The 23,595-nt window shown below is 35.7% G+C and overlaps 1 protein-coding gene across 3 annotated transcripts in view; it reads right to left on the bottom strand.

Annotated features, from left to right (window-relative positions):
- The window catches only part of KCNH7 (potassium voltage-gated channel subfamily H member 7), a 474,524-nt gene that overhangs the window by 116,470 nt on the left and 334,459 nt on the right, over positions 1-23,595 (bottom strand). For 2 of the 3 annotated variants that reach the window (XM_025853026.2, XM_073883324.1), the window contains 3 exons: positions 19,811-20,239; positions 15,477-15,497; positions 7,335-7,549 (listed from right to left, as the gene is read on the bottom strand). In XM_025853026.2, the coding sequence (XP_025708811.1) occupies positions 7,335-7,549; positions 15,477-15,497; positions 19,811-20,239 (665 nt within the window). The remainder of the gene's footprint in view (positions 1-7,334; positions 7,550-15,476; positions 15,498-19,810; positions 20,240-23,595) is intronic. The other variant, XM_073883322.1, reaches the window with a different exon arrangement.

The raw sequence follows: 23,595 nt of genomic DNA, 5'->3' as shown, positions 1-23,595 counted from the left end.
TCCTGAATTATAAGCATTGTTTTGGGTTTCTGTCAAAAGTAAATATTAAGTTTAGAGCCATTGAAAAATATGACGAGATAACGAGCATATTTGTAATGGACAAAATTCAGTGGAAAATAAAAAGCCATAATCTTTGAGCTCTTCTTTATGTCAGTATATCAGTGTGATTTTGCTTTTCCTGCAGCTGAGTGGCATGCCACCAACGAAAACCAAAATGTTTTATCCTAATCTAAAATTAGCATAAGAAAAACAGGATATAAACTTACACAAAAGATAATGCTGAAATGAAGCTCCCCTGTTAAAGATTGTTTTCTTCTGCCTTTTGAGGAGTTTGAGGAGTTCTGGAGAAAATCTACCATATCCTCTTTCCTATTTTTGTGGACTCACTTTTCTGGTAAATTGCTACTAAACTTTCAGACTAAGATTTTGACTAAACATCCCAATGTTACAGGTATGTCTAAATGCCATCCTAACTTCTGACTAGACCTAGTGGGCATAGAGGGAAACAGTACAGACTCATAGAGAGGGTATACTTTAGAGATAAAGAACTTCAAGTTTGAGGTCATATGGTCTGAGTTTGAAGGCTACTTCCACCACTTCCTTATGTGACCTGGGCAAGTTATTTCCTCTCTCTAAGCTTGATTCCTCCTCTATGAGATGGAAATGTTAATAATAGTACCAACACACAGGAAGGACTGTTATGTGGATTCAAACTGATAATCCATTAAACCACTTAGCATAGAGCCTGGCACATAGTGAATGCTCAATCAATGTCAGCTCTTATTAAATCTATCATAAGTCTATTTTCATGTCAATAATACACTTAAATGAATCCTAAATAATGGGAATCTATTCTGGCTTTAGAGTTCTATGTGGATCTCAGGATTATATGGCCTTTTAAACATTCAGAGTTTTCTTTCTTGTGACCTAAGTCTCTGATTTCTCCTAAAACTTGTTTTCTTAATAGTGAAGCTATGGAAAAATTACACTGTGGACTAGCAGTAGTAATTCTTTTCCCCATCATCTTTTCACCAAATTAAAGTTTCCTGGTTCATTTAGGACTCTTCATATGTGTTCTTTTCTGATGATCACAATACAGATTTCTAGTAAACTCATCAGACATTCATTCTTCTTAAGTACTCATGCAATAAGTTGTAGAATTATTTGATCGTAATCCGACCAGTACTGAGTCTAAAAGAAATGTGAGCTTTTAGTTTCACAATCTTGTAGCATTTATTACATTAGTACTTATAAATGCTATTATCATACATTGTTATATAGTGTTTCTCCAACTAGTTTATTACCCCTTGAGTATTGGTACTAGTTTTTATACCTTTGTGTTTCTAGTGCCTATCCAGCACATAATGCATAATGCATAGTAGGGTGTGTGTGTGTGTGTGTGTGTGTGTGTGTTTGAGAGAGAGAGAGAGAGACTGATGTTTAGCCTGAATTCTTATCTTCATCTTTGCAATGGGCCACTTATTTTGTTTTCCTTCTTTAGAGGCTCCCCTCCCCCACTGCATTTTTCTGATAGGGTCATTGGCCAAGGGGCTATGCTTCTTAGACCACAAGGATGAGCACAGGGCCATGTTAGAAAGTAGAATCCTCAGGAAGGTAATGGACACCGGAGGAGAGAAGGCCTTTCTCATTGGATTACCAACTGTTAACATTATGTGAGTTGAGACCGAGATCCTTGCTTCTGTAAGATGTGGAGTAAAGTTAATATAGAAGAAAGCATGGCTGAGATGGCAAGAATGTCATCACCTGTTCAAACAATGAACACAGCAGCCAAGGCCCACAGCAGATCTGTCCTTGCACTTTTTGGTTATGTGACCCAATAAGTCCCCCCCCTTTCATATTTTGCTTAAATGGCTCCAGTTGGGTTCTGTTACATTCTGTTATGGCATTGACTGATTGATACAGTCTCATGTGACTGGACAATAAATATTTGGAACCCATGGTGCCTTCTTAAATCTCCCTGATACTCTTATGCATATGCAGGGAGAGTGATCTAATACCAAATTTGTAAAAGCTGAACATGACAACAAATAATACATTTTATCCTAAAAATTAATATAACATTTGAACTAGTAGAATTGGCCTCAGGAATAATGAAATCAGACAAGAGTGCAAAAGTTCAGTTTACTTTTATTTAGAAGGGGGTAGATATAGCCAAGCATTTGATTCTCAAATGAGAACCACAAATGCATGGTAAAAGCAGATCTTTATTCTCCACCCACCCAACTTTTCTTCCAATTCATTGTTCTCTCTTCACCACTCCACTGGAATTTGGTAGGAATTAGCCAATGAAGGCCCTGTCTTCCAAGGAGGGACCCTACTACACATCAGCCTGTACCAGCTAGATTGTAGTTTAAAAAAAATCCACACCTTCTGAGAGTTATTTTCTATTTTCTCCAATTAATAGAGAAGGTCATATGGAATATGACATAAACGGCTGATGCATTCCAGAAGTCTGGCCTATAAGACCAGCTAATGAAAAGAGTCTCTGGACCTGAAACAACAGCCAGAATCAGAATCTTGCCTATGGGGAGAATTTGGAAGCATCTACTTTGGGGATTTCTGACCAACAGACTTACTCTTGTTTAATTCTCTTCAATGTCTTCAGTGGTCCATTTCCAAACCTTTTAAGATTCTTCTTATGCGTTGTGTATTATGGTAGGCTCTAGTGATACAAACACCTTACATTTCATTCCTTCTCTGGTACTCACAGTTCTCCAAATGTGCCCCATTCCAGATTCTAATTCCTAACCTTGAAACTTCTCAAGCTTCAAAACTTTTCAAAGAGTTTGTATTCCCCAACCACCATCCCAAACTCCCAATATAGGTAAGGTTTCTTCTTCCAGTAACCCCTGTACTCTGTTTACCTGTAGTATAATCCTTCACACTGCATCCTAATGCCTATGGACTGTGCTTGTCTGTCTCTCTCACTTCTCAAAGGCACAGTATTTGCCTTTTCATATGAATTCCCAGAACTTATCACTGTACATACTAGCTCTTTATAAATGCTTGTTGAGTGAATAAACAAATACATGAATGCATGAACGAACGAACGAATGAATGACTAACAACATGACCCCTACTTTACAGAAGCACACTCTAGCTGGGAAAGAAATAACAATTTGGCTAATTAGCAATTAACCAATGTATAATAGAGATAAGATCCAAATACTGATAGAGCATAACATGAACAGAAATTAATTGTTCCTTTCATTTTATGCCTTTTTTCTTGATGTCTGCTCTATTGTTGTGCTCAGAGGAGTGTTTAAAATTCACTGTTGAATGATCTATGAACAAAACCCTGATTTCTTTTGAAGAATAGGTTACCATACAAATCTATTAGGGAAATAAAACAAGAACATTAGATAAAGAAAATACTGCTGGCTGCCTACAGAAATGCAGTAAGAATATCTCAACAAGGAGAATTTCCATACAAGCCTAACAAAGGGAATAGCAAAATCTTTGGGTTACTATCAAGTTTTTTTAGTGATTAGAGGACACTGATGTTATATGTTGTGAATACTGAAATTCCAGAGATAGTTATGATGAGGAAACTTCACAAACATTAAGTGAGGTTAGTCCTGCTTTCACGTGTTTAAACAAAATTTCCAGAGGCAATGTCTGCAAGAGGAATTTCTCAATATTCAATCTCTACCTTGTTTGGTTTTACATGTAGGCAGTTTGCAGGTTTGTTACTAAGAGCTACGGATGGCACTAAAAAGAAGATGGAGCATTCCTACCACTTCTTCTTTCTAGTTTTTGGTCCCAGCCTTTTTTCAGTCCCTCATCATTTTTGGCCAGAACCATAGCCACTTAAGGGTTCTGTCACCAGGATGTCCTTCTTATCACTGGATTTTTCACATTGTTAAAAAAAAGACTGATCTTTTATAAAACAGGATCCAATTCAAATCTTCCAACATCTTTAGGGTGCATTGTTTTTCAATTAGGGTCCTTTGGAGTCTGTGGGAGGGGCGCTATACTATTAGGGTAAAGTATGAAAAGCTGTAGGAAAGCAATGGGTTTTTTTTGAGGGCTTGGGATTACCTCAGTGGTAAGTAATTTAAAACATTTTTTAAAAATGTTAAAACAAATAACTGTGATATTATGAAAGTAAATATAAAAGAGGGCTTTTTATTTTATTTATTGAGAGAGAATGAGAGAGAGAGAGAGAACATGAGTGGGGGCAGGGGCAGAGGAAAAAGTAGACTCCCTGATGAGCAGGAAGCCTGACATGGGGTTCAGTCCCAGGACCTTGGGATCAATGACCTGAGCTGAAGGCAGACGCTTAACTGACCTAGCCACCCAGGTGCCCTTAAAAGAGGAATTTAAAAAGAAAGCATGAGACCTTAAAAGAATGCCAAGTGTTTGAGAGTAGCTGTCACATTTTACTTAGACTCCCAAGGCACTTTTGTGAAAAGGTAGTGAAGAACCATCTAGAGGGGAAAGTTGCACCTTTCACAAGTCCCTTCCCAGCCTAGCTTCTCCCTGGGCCAGGAAAATACCTGTTCTCAGAAGACATATGGACTTTTGTGCCTCCACAACTTTCTTCTTGCTGTTTTCTCTGCCTGGGATTCTCACGCCTTCCCTTTTCACCAACTTCCCCTCCCTCCCTCCTTTCCTTCCTTCCTTCCTTCCTTCCTTCCTTCCTTCCTTCCTTCCTTCCTTCCTTCCTTCCTTCCTTCCTTCCTTCCCCTTCCTTCCTTCCTTCCTTCCTTCCTTCCTTCCCCTTCCTTCCTTCCTTCCTTCCTTCCTTCCCCTTCCTTCCCTCCTTCCTTCCTTCCTTCCTTCCTTCCTTCCTTCCTTCCTTCCTTCCCTTCCTTCCTTCCTTCCCCTTTCTTCCTTCCCCTTCCTTCCTTCCTTCCTTCCTTCCTTCCTTCCTTCCTTCCTTCCTTCTTCCCTTCCACCTTTCCACCCTTCCTTTCTCCCTTCTTTTAGTAAACATTTCATGAACTCCACTCTGCCAGGTGTTCTACTAGGTTCTGGTGAGGTAGGGATAAAATGCAGAGATGGTGAGGAAGGCAGACAGAAGTTATACAAAAACATTATTAAACAGAAAAATGACTAACATTGTATGTTAAATATTTAGCACTGTGATGAACATTTCCACACATCACTCTACCTAATTTTTACATCAACACTGAGAAAAAAGTTTTGTCACTAAAACTTGCCTGGATGTCACACAATAAACGACACTCATCTCCATGGCATACCATCAATGACCTAGCCAAAGTTAAATCACAAGTGCATGTGACTCTAACTTGTGCTCTTAAACATCACTTACTACTCAATGTGATACGTAACCTTCTGGATCTAGACGAAATGCCCCATCATATCTCTCTTTCTTCTCTGAAAATTCTCCTTTTAAAGCATAATCACTTTCTTTCCCCCTAAGTATGTTCCTGTATTCATTATTAGCATAATTTCATTATGGCTATTTGCAATCTTCCTCTCTCACCAGGCTTAGAAAGTAGGAAGTCCCCAGAGCAGGCGCCACCTCTGGTCCACGTGTGTGTCACCCTATCCCAGCGCGGTGGAGCTGCTAAAGGTGGCAGGATAGGGTCGACCCTGTGGTAAACCAAGCGCAGGAAAGCTTTGCAGAGATCACATTTGGCTGCCCACAGACTTTAAGATGTGCCTTGTTTGGCTTAAAAAAGCATTTTGAATTAGTTTGCCAACATTTAGAAAGTAAGTGCTTATCTTAAATCCTGGATTTCCAGTTTCTTTTTTAGATTGGAAGATTTGGAAAGCTTCATCAAAGATTCTTACATGACCACAACTGGCTCGAGCTGAATGGTGACCGTCTGCTGTCGAGGGGCCCTGCACCCTACACTTCACTATATTCTCCACTACTGTTGTGCTGTCCTGGCGACTTTGCTCACTTAGGCTACTGACAGGGTCCTGACCCCAATATTTGCAATCAGTCCTCTGTGTAATTTCTGAAATCTCTTAATTTCTGTGTTATGGGATTATTATAAATAATCCTTATAAATTATAATATTAATATAATATAATTATTATAAATTATTTTTCATTTCTAGTTTACTAAGTTAAGAAAAGTGAAATGCTAAGGGTAGAAAACCTCACTACTACATAAATATTAAAATATAGACTAGAGATGCTCTCAAGTATGGCATGGTAGAAAGCCTCATTACTACATACACATAAAACTGGGTGATAGACATTGGGGAGGGTATGTGTGGTAATGAGCACTGGGTGTTATATAAGATGGATGAACCACTGATCTGTAACTCTGAAACCAATAGTACATTATATGTTAATTAATTGAATTTAAATTAAAAAATAAAACATAAATATATATATATATATAGTAGAGTAATGGCATGTATAATTTCTCATCTCAAACACAGAGGGCTCAGGTCTATTTATAAGTGACTCACAGTCTTCACGTAGTTATTTCAGCTCACACATAATGGGTTATTTACAGACCAACTCTAGTACTGCTGGTAGTGATTATAATTACAGAAAAAACTTTATCAATTCAAAATCTTCAAGGCTTGGGACAGAGATTGGGGCCAAGTTTACCTTTATATTGTGACAGTTCTTGAAAAGATTTGTTAAGCAAATATACCAAGTAAAGTGTTTGTAAAAGAACTGTTTACTTGACACAAATTTTAAAGTCATAAATTCCCAACAATGTAAGTGCATTGTAAGCAAAAGCTAGATATTGCTTAGGTTGGTATTTTGATATAATAAGTACAAATTATTTTTATCTATTCTTTAAAGTAGGGCTCCTGCTAGACAGTACATTTTTACCCTAGTTCACATTGCAATATTTATTTGAAAACAATAAAATATTGCTCCTGTGAAAGGTATTATTTACTCTGACTTTTAATCATTTCAGCTCTTTTCCTCAAGCCAACTGACTTATATCTGAGTCTACTTAGTAGAGTAAGTGCAAAAAAGGAGGCCATAGTTTAGAGTAAATCCCAAGTAGTCACCTAAAGTTTCAATAGTCACATCCATTATATTAAGAAACCATGCTTTAATAATGCAGTCACTGGCAGCAAAACAATAAATGTCCAAACATGATGAATAGCAGGTTAACCACCTCTGCAACAAAGAGAACAACAATACCAAGTTAGCCCATTTTCGCTTAGTCTTGTAACAGATAAAATCACAGTCTATAGCTTTATTTATCTGTTGCATTAGAGGGTTACCCAACATCTCAAGATAAATTGGAGTGCAAATAAATAGCTTACCTCTTTTGATAGTCATTTATAGGAAAAATCATGTGTTTTATAGTGCAGAGAAGAACCTTAGAAATAGTCAAAATTGAGAGTAAGATCATATCCTACCTGGGTGACTTTCTCTGTCACATTGTGTGTTCGATCTTTAACCTTGGGTGCAATAATGGTTTTATCTGAAGAAGGAGGGGATGCATTCTTTTTTTCAGTTTTGACATCCGAAAAATTCAGGGTGAGCTGTGGAATCTTGTTAATGGTGCTGTATTTATTGAGATTAGAATCTGACGTGGATCCCAGGAGGCTTGACTTGATATGATTAAAGGGCCCTAAAAAAATTGGAAAATATTTGTAAAAGCAGTGTCAGGAGAAATAGAAGAAAGAGATGGTCCTGAATGACCCGCTAATGATCCACAGCCAGTGTGACCCTGCTTTGGGAAGGACTAAATGCAGCCAGCTGATACCTGAACACAAGGTTTAGGGTCAGTGTCTGCCAAATGGAACGACACGTGAGTATCCGAGGGTAAGATGGGATCCAAGGTGTGTACCCAGAAAGCAGATGGCATCTTTAGCTGTTACTTAACTTCTTTCATTAGGGGCTGGAATAAAAGAAAAAAAAAAAAAAACTCGACTCCTTATTATTGGCCTATTATTGGCCAAATTGGTTTCTCAAGAATGTGTTTTCACAATCCAGGGTTTATTCAAGGAAGGACTTGCCTATGGTTAAAATCCTGTTGGCCATGAAATTTCTGAACGGGCCATCTACCCAGCTCCAATATGGATTACTCTCCTCTCTGGGCCATGACAAGTGATAAGCCAGCTGAGTTTTTTATATGCTTCTATTACCTGTATGAGATGTTTTATTGAGCTTCTAGAAGAGTCAAGCCCAGATGGAGGAATTTCAGGTAAAATCAAGAAAGGCCAATGTCTTTGTGTGTATGTGTGTGTATTCTACTGAAAACTCTAGAATCCTATGTGAAGTTTTAAAAATCTTTCCTTTTTTTCCCCTTTCTTTTAAATTTAAGACATTTTTAGGGGGTGGGGGGGAGGGAACCTCTATAAAAACCATTCCAGAAGAATGTTTTGACAAACATAATTTACAATTGAAATGACATAGTTAGGTAATGGGCTGGGGTTGGTAGTATCTGGTTACTTTTTTTTTTTTTTTAATCATGCTATACCTTGGATCCCCAGAAATTTTTCATCTTATAGCTGGAAGTTAATACTGTTTGTCCAAACCTGGTCATTTCTCACATTTCATTTCTTCCTTATGAAGACAATTGGTCAAGGTTTTAGGACTCCTGCCCCCCTTGTCCAGGACGAATACACTGACCAGCTACATCTTGAGATGAACTTACTGTGTGTTGCTTATGGAAAGTCAGGAAATTCTCCGAAGAGTTTCTTGTATAATGGGTTTTGCAACTTTTACCATTATATAGCTCTTAAAAATTGGCATCAGGAAGAATTATATAGAAATCCTGAGCCCACGAGTGTTACCCAGCTGTTATCTTGCTGCCTCAGAGAGTGCTTAAAACATGGAAACTGCATGACTGAACTTGCTAGTCAGCAAATTTTGCCTTATGCTATTTTTTGTTGTTGTTGTTCAGAATAAAATGAATATATTTTAGGGATCAAAAAGCACTTTATGCACCAAACAAGGTCTAAACACCTGAAAATTAGATTTATAGGTTGTGTATTTTGAACCACAATAATAAATCAACTCGCTCAAACAGAACTCTAATAAAAAATATCCATCACTTAGTTCATAGTTAACTTGGAGAAAATTCATACTATATTCATTTATAAAAGTTCATGTTAGGTTATTATAAAAGTTTGAAATGATTTTAAGAGAATTTTCACCTATGTGGCAGATATTGTGTTCCCTGAGGCACATTTCTATTCATCCCCTGAGTTTTATCCATGATCTTGATCAAGTCCATCTAGGTGAAAAATGTCATTGAGCTCTTTGGGCATTTATTGTCCAATATGCTCTCATTTGCATATAGATTCGTATTCTCTTTTCTATTTATATGACAAAGAGAGAAATATGAGCCAAAAGCGGCACCATATTAATCTAGAGTCCAGACAGGTCTGACAGAAACTCCATCCTCTAGGTCTCTTTATAAGTCTCCACCACAAACCACTGATTTATTATTGTTAACATATCCTACATAGTGTTTCCTTTTTTTGTATCATTCTATGGCTACATTCCAGGCCTATATCTTAAAATTTATAATTTGTAAAACATTCTAGGACTTCAGACTTCTTAGATAATGGCTTTTCCTCAATTCTAATGTCATATTTTCACTCATTAGGTATTTTTATTACACACAGGGATACTGAGAAGAGATTAGAGAAAGCTGAGCTCAGATACATAGTTGTGTTTAAAACCCTTATGCCCATCTTTGAATTCTCTTTATCATCCTTCTATGTGGTGGATTTCTGTAGCGGATTGTCTACAGAGTTATTTAAAAAATCGGGCAAAAACATGGATGATCTATGACGTTAAGGGAGACAAACACTGTTAAATATACTTTGATTGTCCTCGTGGTTGGTTCCAATAAACTCCCCTGAATTGGCTAAACCAATGAACAAGAGGTCTCAGTACTTCATCCTAGGGACATTTGTGGGGACATTTTTGTTTCTCATAATGATGGGAGGTGGCTATTCTTTCACCTTGAAAAAACTGGCCCATATCTCTCAGTGGGCATTCATGTAGGTGAAAGAAAGCCTGTTTATAATGATCTGAGCCTTGAACCTGTGTCACATATAAAGAGCACAATTTACTTTTAACATGATTTTAATATACATTGAGCTTTCCAGAGCTACAACTACCATGTAGGGGAAAGAGTTTTACATTGTTTTGTTTGGAACTTTACCAAAAGTTGTTCGCCATTTTGGAAAATCGTTATCACTTGGAGCTATGCTACTTGTGACATTTGAATTACCAAAATGAAATTTCAAACTTCAGGTTGTAAGGTTATAGTTTGTGTTTGCATGTTATGAATAAATATGTAAGCAAAGAGATTTGAGTCTTTTTTTTTTCCAGTGTTGGAACCAAAGATTAAATTTTCAGAGAATTATAAGAATCACAGTGAAAATAATTAATAAAATTTCTTTTAAAAATATTTCATATTATTGTTCTCTATATATGTAAAATGATGCATGATGCAATTAAAGGAAACTATGTATAAGAGCTAAACACTTGAAATTATTTGTCTTGACATTGCCTGTTGGTTTCTAATCTCACTTTAGTAACTCCCTAGAGATCTGCCACGACTTCACCTAAATGTCTTGATTGCCATTTCTTGCTCCAATACATCTTCTAGTCCCATTGTTTAGGAAGACATATGGTCTGCAAGGGCTTTTTGAAATATTGGAAGAAGAATATATGTTCTGACATTTGGTGGGATTTCTTTCTTCAGTGCAAGTCATTATCACATGTTATCACATAGGGAATCATGTTGACATTACACTGAGCTGGTAAGGCCTGGCTCATTTGTGTGAATATTATACTTCCTCATTTTCTCCCCAGTTTATCTTGGTGTATTTTTCATAATTCAATTTGGTTATTTCTTATTTTTAAAATTCGTATATAAATAATTCTGATCTGTTATTATTTATTCCAATAGTGGTTTTTATTTTGTTATCTACCCATACTCCCGCTCTTATCTGGACAATTTAATGCTCTTAAAACCATTTTTTTTTAAATGTCTGATCACTGCATTGTATCTTCTAGTGTATTTATATCTGAACATCAACATATTGAGAAAAATACCATTTTATTATAAACAGCTTTTCTTGTATTCCTCCTTTATATTATGGTTAAAGAATCATATTGATCTTTTAGAAATAGGTTAAATTATCTTTAAATGTTGTTACAGGATAGTAAAATGAGTATAACAAAATACTGTAGAAACAAGGGGACATTGTAATGTCATTGAGTCCATATTTTAGCTTCTCATATTTACTTGTGGATAAACTTTCTGAACTGTTACTCTATTCTGTGTTATTTTTTTTTAAGTTCTTAATATTAGAGATTTAATCTAGGCTTTCTTTTAAATCTATACATTTAAAGAATTCAGCAAAACCTTAAAATAATCCATGCATGCTACTTAGATAAGACATTTACAATCTATTTCATCCTGCATAACCAAGATAATTATGCTTTTTTCCACTGATTTTGAAGTAGATGTTTATATGCAGGAGTCTGAGACTGCAAGATGATCAGCATTAGCTTAGGTTCCTCTAAAACCTATCTAAATTCTAGTGAAATATTTTCCAACACTTCAATTAAGATAGGTATCCACAATATTCTCATTTTACTAATTGTAAACCTAAGCAGACAGACTATGAGGCCAAAGGGGAATAAGCATCAAGGACTAGAAATCAGAATACAGGGTTTCCTACCTCCTAGGTCTATATTCAGAGAGGCCTTGGTTGAGGATTTAAAGGTGAAAGGCAGCCTCCCTGAGAGTGATCATGAACTGATGGGATTTAGGACTCTAATGAAAGAAAGGAGAATAACCTGAAAAACAAAGTAAATGAATTTAAATAAAATAAATGGGCAGAAATAAAGGGAAATAGTAGATTCAATAGAAGGGAATGTAAAACTCAAAAGTACATAGGGGGACTTGATGTTCTTTAGAGAAACATTTGCGAAATGGATGACCAGTTTAAACATTCCAGTGTATGAGAAGGAGATGAAAAACAGGTGACCAAGTAGAGTAACCAACAGCTAGATAAAGCTCTAATATATTACAAGTGTCTGATTAAATATAAAGTAGGCCAGTTCCAGCTACAAAGAAATATCCTGAATTTAGAGATCAAGCCAGAGGCTAAAGCAACACCTGGGAAGGATTTTAGATTAAAGATATTTAAAATTTTTATGATGAGGCTATTTGAATTTATCATGAGTTACAAGAAGCTGAAAGAGAATATATTTTCTTTTAGATGGTGCTGGAAAACTAACCATGGACATCCGATAATTAAAAAAAAAATAATGCCATTTTCTTTTTTAAAGATCACTGCTCTTGAGGATCAAATGGGACACAAGAGAAGGAAAGCAAAAACATTAAGGTTGTTATCAAATCATCAGGTCTTTACACAGTATTTCTTAGGGCACTGAGTTTATTAGGCTAAAATTTAATAAAATATAAATTGCTGAAGTGACTTAACATTAAAAAATGCAAATGAAATGTCTAATAATTGGATTCAGTAAAAGAACACTGGCAACCAATTTAACACTTAGAAAGATGATAAGTAATCACATTATTTGTAGTCAATATTCATATTGTCTCCTTCAGCGCATGACGTACGATTTTCAGAAGAAAGCTATCACCCCTGAAAATCAGTTTGCAAATTCATGTAAGACCACCAAACCTTGGTAATGGCCAGTGTAGCTTAGGAGAAACAAGCTGATTTCCTTTGTGAGTCTGGTAGGTTTTGTGGCTTGAGGAGGTGAAGGCTGTAACAGATCTTGCAAATAGTTTTGTTTCTGATTCATATGTTAGATTCATAGACAAGACGGAAACTGAACATACCATTGTCAGTGGGATGCAGAGTCACTTGAAATAATAAGGAGGTGGAAGCAATAGAGGGGTAAAGTTATATTAATGACCTATTTACTAAGTAGGGTAAGTGGGGTTAATTTTTGTGGTTGACTTGAAACGAAGAATAGGCAGAGAAACCACTAAATTTGAGGTGAAAATCAGTTTATGCATAGTTGAGATAGGATTAGGTTCACCTCTCACAATATTAAAGAAATTGTTAAAAAATTTCATGTACATACACACATATAAACAGCATACACAATTTATTTGAATTCACTGTTATAATCCTTGATAAGGGGTTACACTTAGATCTCTGGAGTCTCATTTCAAAGAGTCAGAGTGCCAAGGAAATTTATTCAAGGGAAACAAAATTAATACTAAGAAAGAAGGTTAAATGGAAATGATTCCATTTTAGAAGACAAGACCGAGAACCAATTTGCAGTTTTTATACTGTGATATTACATCAAGATTAAAAGTAACCAGCTGGTATCTCTTCCCACTCAGGATAGATAAAGGGGGCAAGGAAATTGCGTTTCAGCAAGAAGGGTTTCAATTAGCTCTTTGTGTAACAGGCAGTAAAACAGATTTCCCAAGAAAGTTAAAGCATGGGATCCTCAGGAGATAAAGATTCCTCTACCACCTGTGTCAGGGATTTAGCCAACACCCTCGCCTGGCGGGAATAAACCAGATGCTCTTGAAGTCCTTCCAAATGCCTGCCAAAATTACTTATTTTATTTTGGTAAAGAAATTATTTTGGGGTGATTTAGATATTGAAAAAAACCTTTAATTATGCATTTATATGCAAAGAAGTATAGAACTTTGTCATTTATTTTTTAAACCTTTTATTTAAATGTGGTTTAGAAACAACACCAAAAAAATTTAAAAGCACACTTAATGTATTGTTCTATATCTAATTAGGATATTAACTGTTCTGTGAAAATCTTAAAGAGCCAGACATTTAAATATTTTTTGATAGTTTCAAAACCAGAGTCTGAATAAAGAATGAAAACTTTGGAGGGTACATTTACATTAATTTTAGAATTAAACTTGCACATTTTTTAAAAAATTTAATTTGGGAGTTTAACTTCATAATATTAACATGTGAAAACTTTCTACAATGGTTTAGAGTTTCCTAACCCTAAATTCTGACTTTGATAATTCGTTTTTATTCAGACTATTGATGTTAAAAAATGGAGGGTGGAGGGAAAAGAGTTGGAGATTATATGGATTCATTTATGAGAGAAAAGTAAGATTAATGTAGTTTGAATGGCAACTGTGTGAACTGCTAGTTTGGAAGATAAACAAGCTCAATTTTCTATTTATTGAGAAAAATTAGATTCTTGTCTCACTGCATTTAAAAGATCACTGGAAAATTAATGTTTAATAATTAACTGCTAATTGTTAAATGCTAAAGCCCTCATATTTCATACAGGCGAGTTGGCAAGAGGTGTCTGTATTTTGTTTCTTGACATTATATCTTGGATTATATCAATGCAAATCACCATCACAGCTGACACTGATTTGCTCCCTTTTAGAAATTACAGTAGAAAGGCCAAGGATAGAATAATCATTAGATGAATTACCATCCCGCTATTGGAGGTCACCTGCATAGACCCTTTTTGAAGTGCTTGCAAAATAAAATTGGTGTGGGGAGAAGCTGCCCAATTTCCCTTCTTTTCAAATCACCCTGGACAGCTGACCAGAAAATAGCTTTAGTGTCTAGTGCTATTAATTCATAACCGTCACCAGCTCTGACTTAATTAAGGAAGCAATTGAGGAATCAATATACAAAACTTCATCATGATCAGAGTAGCAGTGACATACAGAAGAGGCCCAAACAGTGAATTTTAAGTAGTGATGGTTACTGGTAGAGACATGTCCATGCAACACACATGCACAAAATGAGTCATTGTCACCATAGGCACACTGACAGCAGCATGCATGGCCTATGTTAAAAGACTAAACCCCAAAGTCTTCAACTTGATGAGAATAATATGATTACTGTATTTTGTGATTCCTTATATCTACTATGATACAGTAGAAAAAAACCAGAGGTGAATTTCAAGTTTTTAGTCAAATCCAGATTTATCCAGAAGTACTGCCCACTTAAACATTACCCTACAGTAGCTACAGGTCATGCCAGTGATTTCAGACTAAGATAGGACACAATTAAAAATGACTGAAATGTAATATAGAGAAATAGAAAATGACTGTCATGCATGTACAGTTTACTACTACAGTAAGCTTAAAACCATACCCCCTGCCATCCAGGAACGTGAAACTAGTTTTAAGGAAACAAAAGAGGAACAAGTGAAGTGATACTGTCATGTAGCACTTTGATTACTTTATTCAATCTTACACTCAAAAAAATTTTTTTTGGCTGAAATAGGCTTATGTGCCTCTTTCACACTGGAATATATTTAGCTCGGTATTTGTTTCTTTCCAAATGGTTTAAATGTCCAGGAGGTGTTCATTGTCAACCTACCCTTATACTTCTTGCAGGAAAAAGGAGTTCCTAATCATTTTGGTGTCACAGCTGAGAAAGTAACAATGTCTCCAACAAAATCAAGCCATGATGTCTCCACCAGGCACCTGGACTAGCTAAGGGCAGCATGATGTTGCATTGAACAGGGCATACAGCAGGCAAGTTAACATGCCAAGTAAAGGGGCACTTTGAGCATCGGATGATGAGTTCGTACATTACCTTTGACATTGCGACCATTGTCTGTTTTGAGCACAGAAGGATAAAAAAAAAGAAAGAAATATAAAAAAGAAGACTAAAATTATGTTATATACACTGAATTACCTCTGTAAAAACAATCAGAGTAAACAGGATGTAATGACTGAAAATGTATCTTTGAAATTAGCATTTTGTACTATTCATCCAAGTGAAATGCATAAACCAAAACTGATATCTGCCATAAGCATGCATTTTCAAATATGTGAAATATTTATCTCACTTAATTTAACTGGGTTCCAAGATTCAGATTTTATAATTATGACAGTTTGGAGAAAGGCATCTCCAGGCGCTTGCAGCTGTGATAAAAACTTTCAGTCGTGTCAGAAGCCAATTTTAGTGGCAGTTCAACCATCATTTACAAAGAAAGTCTGTGCAACACTTAGTAGGTAATCTTTTTTTCATATGATTTAACCTAGTAAATTAATAAGGAAAAATATGCTAAGACAACAGCTTACCTTAATAAACCAACTTGTGTTATTAATCAGAATTCTCTTAACTGCCCCTCCCACAAATGTTCTTCAATGTATATTTTGAAAATACTAAATGGTGCTCAAAGAGTCATTCTTAGGCAAAAATAATTGTAAGAAATCAGGGAAAGATTTGACTGTTAAAAGTAATTTGCGATTTTTAAGTTTATGTTGTCACAGGGTACTTAGTGTAATAACTAAAATATTTAAGAAATTCATTTATATTAACATGGGCTGTTTTCAAGTCTCAGAGTGGAGTGTTTTCAGATTTATTTTGAGATTAGCAATCTGACTCTTTGATGCATATTTGCTACTAACAAAATATGCATTACTAGTTTTGAAACAAACAAACTTAAAATAAATGAAGTCATGTCAAAACCATTCAAATATATCCAAGATTTGAAAAATCTGTTCAACATTTGTTGACATCTATGCTAATGCTGTGCATATTTAAAATCTTGGGATATATCATAATTGTTTCAAAGCTTACAATTGAAGCAATTTCAATAATGTGGTATATTGAATTGCTAGTGTAGACATTGCCTTCGACAGAGATACACAAAGTTGTGACAACTCTGCCCTCTTTGAGAGACCATAAAAAAGCAAAAAGGGATTATATAGAATTAATTATCTCCATCAGAAGCTGGGCCCCCAAAATCACTAGTAAAGTAACAAGCTCTTGCAAGTAGTTAAAAATTGCAACATTACTTATCAAACCTCAAATATACTAAGATTTGCAAATTCCTAAAAAAACCTGATTAGAAGTTGCATCATATGGCTAATGCTGTTTTAACATTCTAAGAGCATTCAGTCTGTGTCCTGGTGCTAGTTGAGACCTTGTTATTTGTCCATGACAATGTAAGTGCAGAAATTAGAGTAAGTATTTAGTGTCTCGTAGCAATTTGACAGAGCAATCTTATGTCCGGTCAATCTAATAATAAAACAATTGGGGTTTATATTTTCTATGACTATTTTTTTAATTTCACTTTTCTAATAGTGTATTTTTTTATATTTACAAATGTATTTGTTTGTGATGGATTAGAAAAAATTCTGGTCCTTCACCATAAATGGTTTGAGAAGTAGAGCTCTAAGATACTTGATAATGTAGATTAAATAAAAGGACAGTGTAAAATATTATGCACTACTATATTTGCAAAGTATTTAAAGTTCTATAAAAATAGCATTTATAGAAGGAAATTTCTCTTCTTGAATGAGGAGGCAATAATTTGAATTCAAAATCTGCTGCATGTGGGATTTAACCTGTTAACCAGTCACATGAATTCATGAAACTAAAATCAGTTTAAAAAATTTTTCATCTTCGTGTGGCACTGTGTGTCAATTATACTCAAATAAAAATAATAAGACATTTTTTTAAAAGTTTTCCAGCTTCCTTTGTCAGCGGCTCAGTTTCTAAAATATACCAAATTATGTATCCTTAGGAGGTATAGTTTCTTTTATGCTAATCAGTGATTTTGTAGCTAAAATTGTTCCAAAGCTGAACTACAAAATACCCTCTGAACATATCAATTGGTAGCCAGATGACTAGAGCATCTGCCAGAAAGTGATATTTTTTTTTGGAAATAACATAGCTTGGGTGGGGGAAGAAAATTGAGGATGACCTCACTACTGAGGGTCCTGAATAGTTCTCTATCCAGAAATGTTAAATCTTTCTTTCCCATAATTGTATCAGCAATTATGTACTAAATAAAGACCATATAGAAATGAAGAAAATAAAGTGAAATCGTGAAATCTGATCTAACCTACTCAGCACCACTATCAAACCAGAGGCTAAGTCTTTACCATGCACCCATTGCATATCATTTAATACGTAAGAATGTTATTATACTGTAACTCAGGCAATAAAGCCAATTTCTGAAGTCAGTATGATTCCTAAAGATGCTTACACTAACTGCACTAACAAACTAAAATATATGTGGGTCATCTGAATCACCCTATTGGATTTATTGCTGTTCAGTCATGGGATTCATTGCTCAAAGATCAAATTTCAGAGGTTTCATTCAGTCAGAGATATTGAGCATGCCATTACTACACAGTAGGGGGGCCTTAGATGATTATTCGGTTTGGGAATTGTCCTTGATTTTATTTTCTTTTTAACCTTCTTTAGACCACAGATTAAAATGGATGTGTTAATTGCTTTTGTGCCAGATACAGTTTCTCAAACCTATCTATGGAAAACTCTTCCTTCTGTTTTTGTGATATTGACTTAATCTCTTTGAATTCTTCCTGCCAATTCATTTTCTTTCATCATTTCTGCCTTTTCATCTTCACTGTGCCCTTCACATAAAGCTCCCCCACATGATTCAAGTAGTATGGGGAACAATCATTTCCTGCTGTGTGTGGTTTTGAAACATACTTCACGAGCACGGTCCTCTCAGTTTCACACCAACATTTATTGAGTTCCTGCCATGAAAAAGGCAATTGTGATACTAAGGCTGCAGAGCTAACTGTGCCCAAGCTCCCGCACTGGGGGAACTCACAGAAATCTAGTTTGTGCTTTGCATATCCAACGGAAATGACAGACTTAAAATATGGAATAAAGGTAAAATGTAATAAATGCTATAATATGTGCAAACACTGCTTTGCACACCCGGGTGTGAAATCATTTAATTCTTTTGGTTTGGGAAGGGGAAATGGGTCCTTATGCCTGTGAGAGGCAGAACGAGGAGAGACAAAGTGGAGAAGAGTTATTCGTGGCAGAACAAACTAATGAAGCAAGAAAATGTGTGATACATTTTTGGGAAAAAGCAATTATCTTTGTGCAGGTTTTGAGGGCAATATATAATAGGGGAAGGAGTCCTGCAGGAGCAGGAAGTAAGGCCTGAAAAATAACTGTGGCCTGCTGGCCTTGTGCCCTACACTATGAGCCCAGTGATCTGGTGAGGCCTGGTGTATTGTGGACTCTGGAGACGGGTGGTCCTGGGTGTGAAAGCTGACCCTGGCGTTCTGTAACCTTGGACGAGTTATTTATGTAACATAAATAAGCCTCAGTTTCCTCATCTATAAAATGGGGTTTAATAATAATTCCTAACTCACAGAGTTGTTGTAAGAATTAAATGAGAGTTAATGTGTGTCAAGCATTTACATTGTCTCACACGTAGCAAATACTCAGTAAATGTTGGCCATTGTCATGTTAATGATGAATTCTTTTCGCCAGTGTCTATTCAGCATTGCTGCTTTCACTACTGGCTAATGTAAGTGTGAACACCAAGAGGCCGGGGAAAAATAAATGAATTCTGACTTGCTCTGACTTCGGTTTTCAAGTTTGTTCTTTCAGTACTCTCAGGGTTTGTTTTGGTTGTTTTTCCCCTAAACCTTTCCCCTTCTTCCTTCCTATCTCCACCCCACCCAATCATTTATAGCTTTCTGATGACTCAGTACACCACATTTTATACACGTCTTCCTTTGGAAAGACTTGGTTCATAGTCCTGTGAAGGCATACCACTCATTCTGCCCAAGGCTTGACTATTTGTGAAATGCAGCAAAATTAATTGTGCTTGAGATGATAGTGTCATCACCTAAGCATATCTTATATAAAGCATTAATTAACATTCCATAAGGTAGGCAGATAATGGTTATCATACCATTTCAGAAACACAGAAAAGAAGCCAGAAGAAACCAAATTATTCACTATGGTTCAAAGAGGAAATCAGTAACAACTCTGAATGTAGGACTCCTAATTTTTAACTGCCATAATTTATTTGCATTTCTTACCCCAAGGCATAAGGATTAATGTCAAAATTAAAAACAATATGGAAATTACCTTTCATTACCCATTAATATTCATTTCCATATTTAAAAAAACAAACATACCTTCGCTGGCATGTCGGTCTCTAAATATGTTCTTGGGGTGGACACTGAATCCTTCTATATCGTGAACTGAAGAAGCCCTCCGTATACTACAGATGCTTTCCTTCGATCTGGAATGAGTCAGCTGGGTACTTGACTGCAGCATGTCAGGGTAGAGTCGGTCCCATTGCCTTTTGGGAGAGGAATGGTCAAGAGGTCCAGATATATTCACCAAGGGGGAACATTTGCTGGGCTGTATCAAGGCTTTTGTATCATCTGCTTCGGAGGGGCTGCAGCTCTCTTTTGTAGGAGACTTGAAGTGCTTCATGGCTACTGAATCATCACTATGTTTAGATGAATCAATTACTACCACATCAGGGTCTTCTTGGGGTAAAGACTGCTTTCTGTAAGTGAGAACTCTCAGACCAGGGAATTTAAACCCAAAAAGTTTCCCTACAAATGGAGACAGGAAAAAACATTATTACAAGACAAATATACACACACACACACACACACATTATACATATATAAGACATATCCCTTAAGACAAACAAACAAATGAACAAGTATCGTTGACTCAAATTTAAATACCATGTAAAAAGAGTTATTAATCAATAATTAACTCATTTATAGCTGGAATGAGGGATATTGTAGAAAACTTCTGAGACTAATATGAATTGCCACATAAGCAGTAAGAAAACAGTAAAATAATCTTATCATGTTTCTGATGGTTAAATATACTCCAGTGACATGAAAGCATTATTTGGAAGACACGAGGTTTCTTATTTCAATAAATTAAAGACATATTACACATTATTACGTACTACATAGTGTTAAATACACTATACAACCATTTTTAAGGAAATGGGAAGGGTGGAATACAGTTTAGCAAGGAAAAGAAGGGATAGGGCATCATATGTAAAAGGGACAGACACAGGAGAGATTATAGTGCATATGTGTGTTTGGGGGACTAGGGGGTCTACTGTACTTCAAGTAAGAGGGAAGAGAATGAGGTGGGCATAAGAAGTTGGCCTGACCTATCTAGAAGGTTTGTATTAGATAATACCATGAGTCATGTGTGGATTAGAAAAGTGGGGTCAACAGTGTATAAAAACATTCCTCATTCCATTTGAAATTTTTGGAAGGCTTTTGGTTTCAGATAGAGATGTATAGATAAGAATTTCTTTTTCCTGTCATTTTGTGTTCCAAAATCTGAGAATATGGCATGAAATGTTGTACATATCTCAATGAATGATGCTTAGAAGGACAACTAAATCTAACATTAAAAGGTGGGTATTAAAATTAAAATATTAACTAATAAATATATAAACTCACTGGCAGTAAAAACGAAAATCAAAACAAGAGCATATCATTTTCCACTCTTCAATTTAGCAGTAAATAAAAAAAAAGCACATAACATGGAGTGATGGCAAAAAATGCTGGTGAGCATTCTGGCACTTTGCTGATGGGATAGCAAATTGCTACAAATTCTTTGGAAAGTCATCGTACAATATCTATTAAAATGAAAATATGTACTTATCAACCTCATTTATAGGGTAGTACAAACACACAAAAACAAGACACGGTCTGAATATCATCAGAAGGAAAATGGTTAAATAAATCATGGCATTTTTATACTTAGGAATCTTCTTTTAAAAAAAGTATACATATATTTATGTTTTTTTTTAAAGATTTACTTATTTATTTATTTGATAGACAGAGACACAGCGAGAGAGGGAACACAAGCAGGGGGAGCGGGAGAGGGAGAAGCAGGCTCCCCGCGGAGCAGGGAGCCCGATGCGGGACTCGATCCCAGGACCCTGGGACCATGACCTGAGCCAAAGGCAGACACTTAACGACTGAGCCACCCAGGCGCCCCATATATATTTATGTTTTGATTAGAATTAGAAGTTTATTAAAAAATAGTGTTAAGTGAAAAAGCAAGCTTCAGTTTAATATTCATGACATTTCATTAAAAATCATAAAAGGTTATATTTTGTCGATGTAAGTTTTATAGCGGTAGAGAAAGATGTGGAAGAACACACACCAAACTCATAATGTTAACTGGCTAAGTGAGTTTGGAAGTGGGGGAAGGCAATGTATTGCATTCTTCTTTATATATCTTTATTGTTTGTTACATCAAGCATGCATTCCTTATATATATTTTTTAAAAAACTAATAACTACTAAAAGAAATGAAGAGATAAAACATCCAAAAAAGATTGCGTGATTCAAAGCTTTTCTAAGTATCATCTACAAGAAAATGCAGAGTTTCTAAAACCCTATTGCCAGTGCAGTAGTCTATGTCCACATGGCCCCATGGCTTGACAATTACACATTGCCCTTCTAGTCAGTCAGTCGGAGTCTTTGGGCTACAATATTATCTACCTTCTTATATTCTTTAAGTGTCATGGGTACCCTTATCTTTAATATATTTACTATGAACTTTTCCTCAGTGCTTTGAGGATGGTTTTGAAACATGGAAGATCGCTCTCAAAACTCATGGACTTTTCTGCATTTAAATACACTCTTCTAGTAAATGCACACATAGTTTTAATTTCATATTTAATCCAATAACTCATAAATCTGCATCTCTAGCTCAGACCTCTTCTCTTAGTTCCAAACCTGCGTATCTATTGGCCTCACTGACATCTTCACTTAAAACTCTTAAAGATACCACAAAATCCTATAGCAAATCCAATCTCTTGATCTATCTCTCTGATTCTAGCCCTTTTCCTGATTAACATTTCTGTCCCTCAGTGGACCATAGGCCTCATGAGGGCAGGGCACCCAACTATTTTGCTTACCAAATCCCATCTCTGACAGAATGCCTGAGCATGATAAATGAATATCTATAAGCAGATCTTAAACTGAAAATATGCTTCAATTCTGACTGTGGAAAACTAGGATATTTAATTGTTCTGCCCAACTTAATTAGATAATCTTAGCCTTCTGGAATTGCATTGACCCATGTTTACCAAAAATGATTGATTGAGTAGAACTCAGAAGCTCATGGAAATGGTGAACTCTCTACCATGCCCTTCGTACCTGATGCAACTCTTACTGTTAATTTCACCTTTTTCAGAGGTTATTAATTGCTACATTCTGGTTTTAGAACATACACAGAAATGTTTTAAACTTCTCATTTTATGTAAATTACCCATTACAGAAAATTTGATAATTAAGCAGGCTAAATTATTATTGTAAGCTTTCATTTGTGAGCTAGTAGTTAACAGTATTCAATACAGTTGTAATTGGTTTATCTTTCTGATAAAAGACATGACACAATGTGCAAACTCCAAATATGCTCACCTTTAAGTTCTAGATTAATAAACTGTAGATGAGAGTAACCAATCTGTGCAAATAAGATTAAACAACAGTGTATCACAGTTACTGTTTTGCAAGCATTCTTACATAATTCTAACAATTCTTATATGCTCAAGTAAATTGCCAAGTTAAAAATCAGTGAACTGCATCAAAGTCACTTGATTAGTTTTTAATGCACATGGAATTGACTTATAAAGCAGTTTACAAATAAATTCTGCAAGCTTATTACAGTGCACTGAAGGTCAATGCCTACTTTTATTCATTCTTCATCAGTTACATTACCCTCCTCCTTTAAAAACAATTCACTGCCTTTCTTAAATTAATGACCGCACAAGGCATTTAGTTTGCCCCTGTAGTTTGGTCATATCCAAGGTGGTACAGATCGTCTTTTCTGCATCACTAGGTTCATATGACCATGTTATATTGCATTACAGATTTAGTTGTCTAACTGCAGTTCATCCGGAAAGAATACACATTGAGAAT

The sequence above is a fragment of the Callorhinus ursinus genome, unplaced genomic scaffold, assembly GCF_003265705.2.
Source record: "Callorhinus ursinus isolate GAN/ISIS: 27379988/994484 unplaced genomic scaffold, GSC_fseal_2.0 scaffold2, whole genome shotgun sequence".
Classification (NCBI taxonomy): Eukaryota; Metazoa; Chordata; class Mammalia; order Carnivora; family Otariidae; genus Callorhinus; species Callorhinus ursinus.
This window is presented reverse-complemented; position numbering and strand designations above follow the sequence as displayed.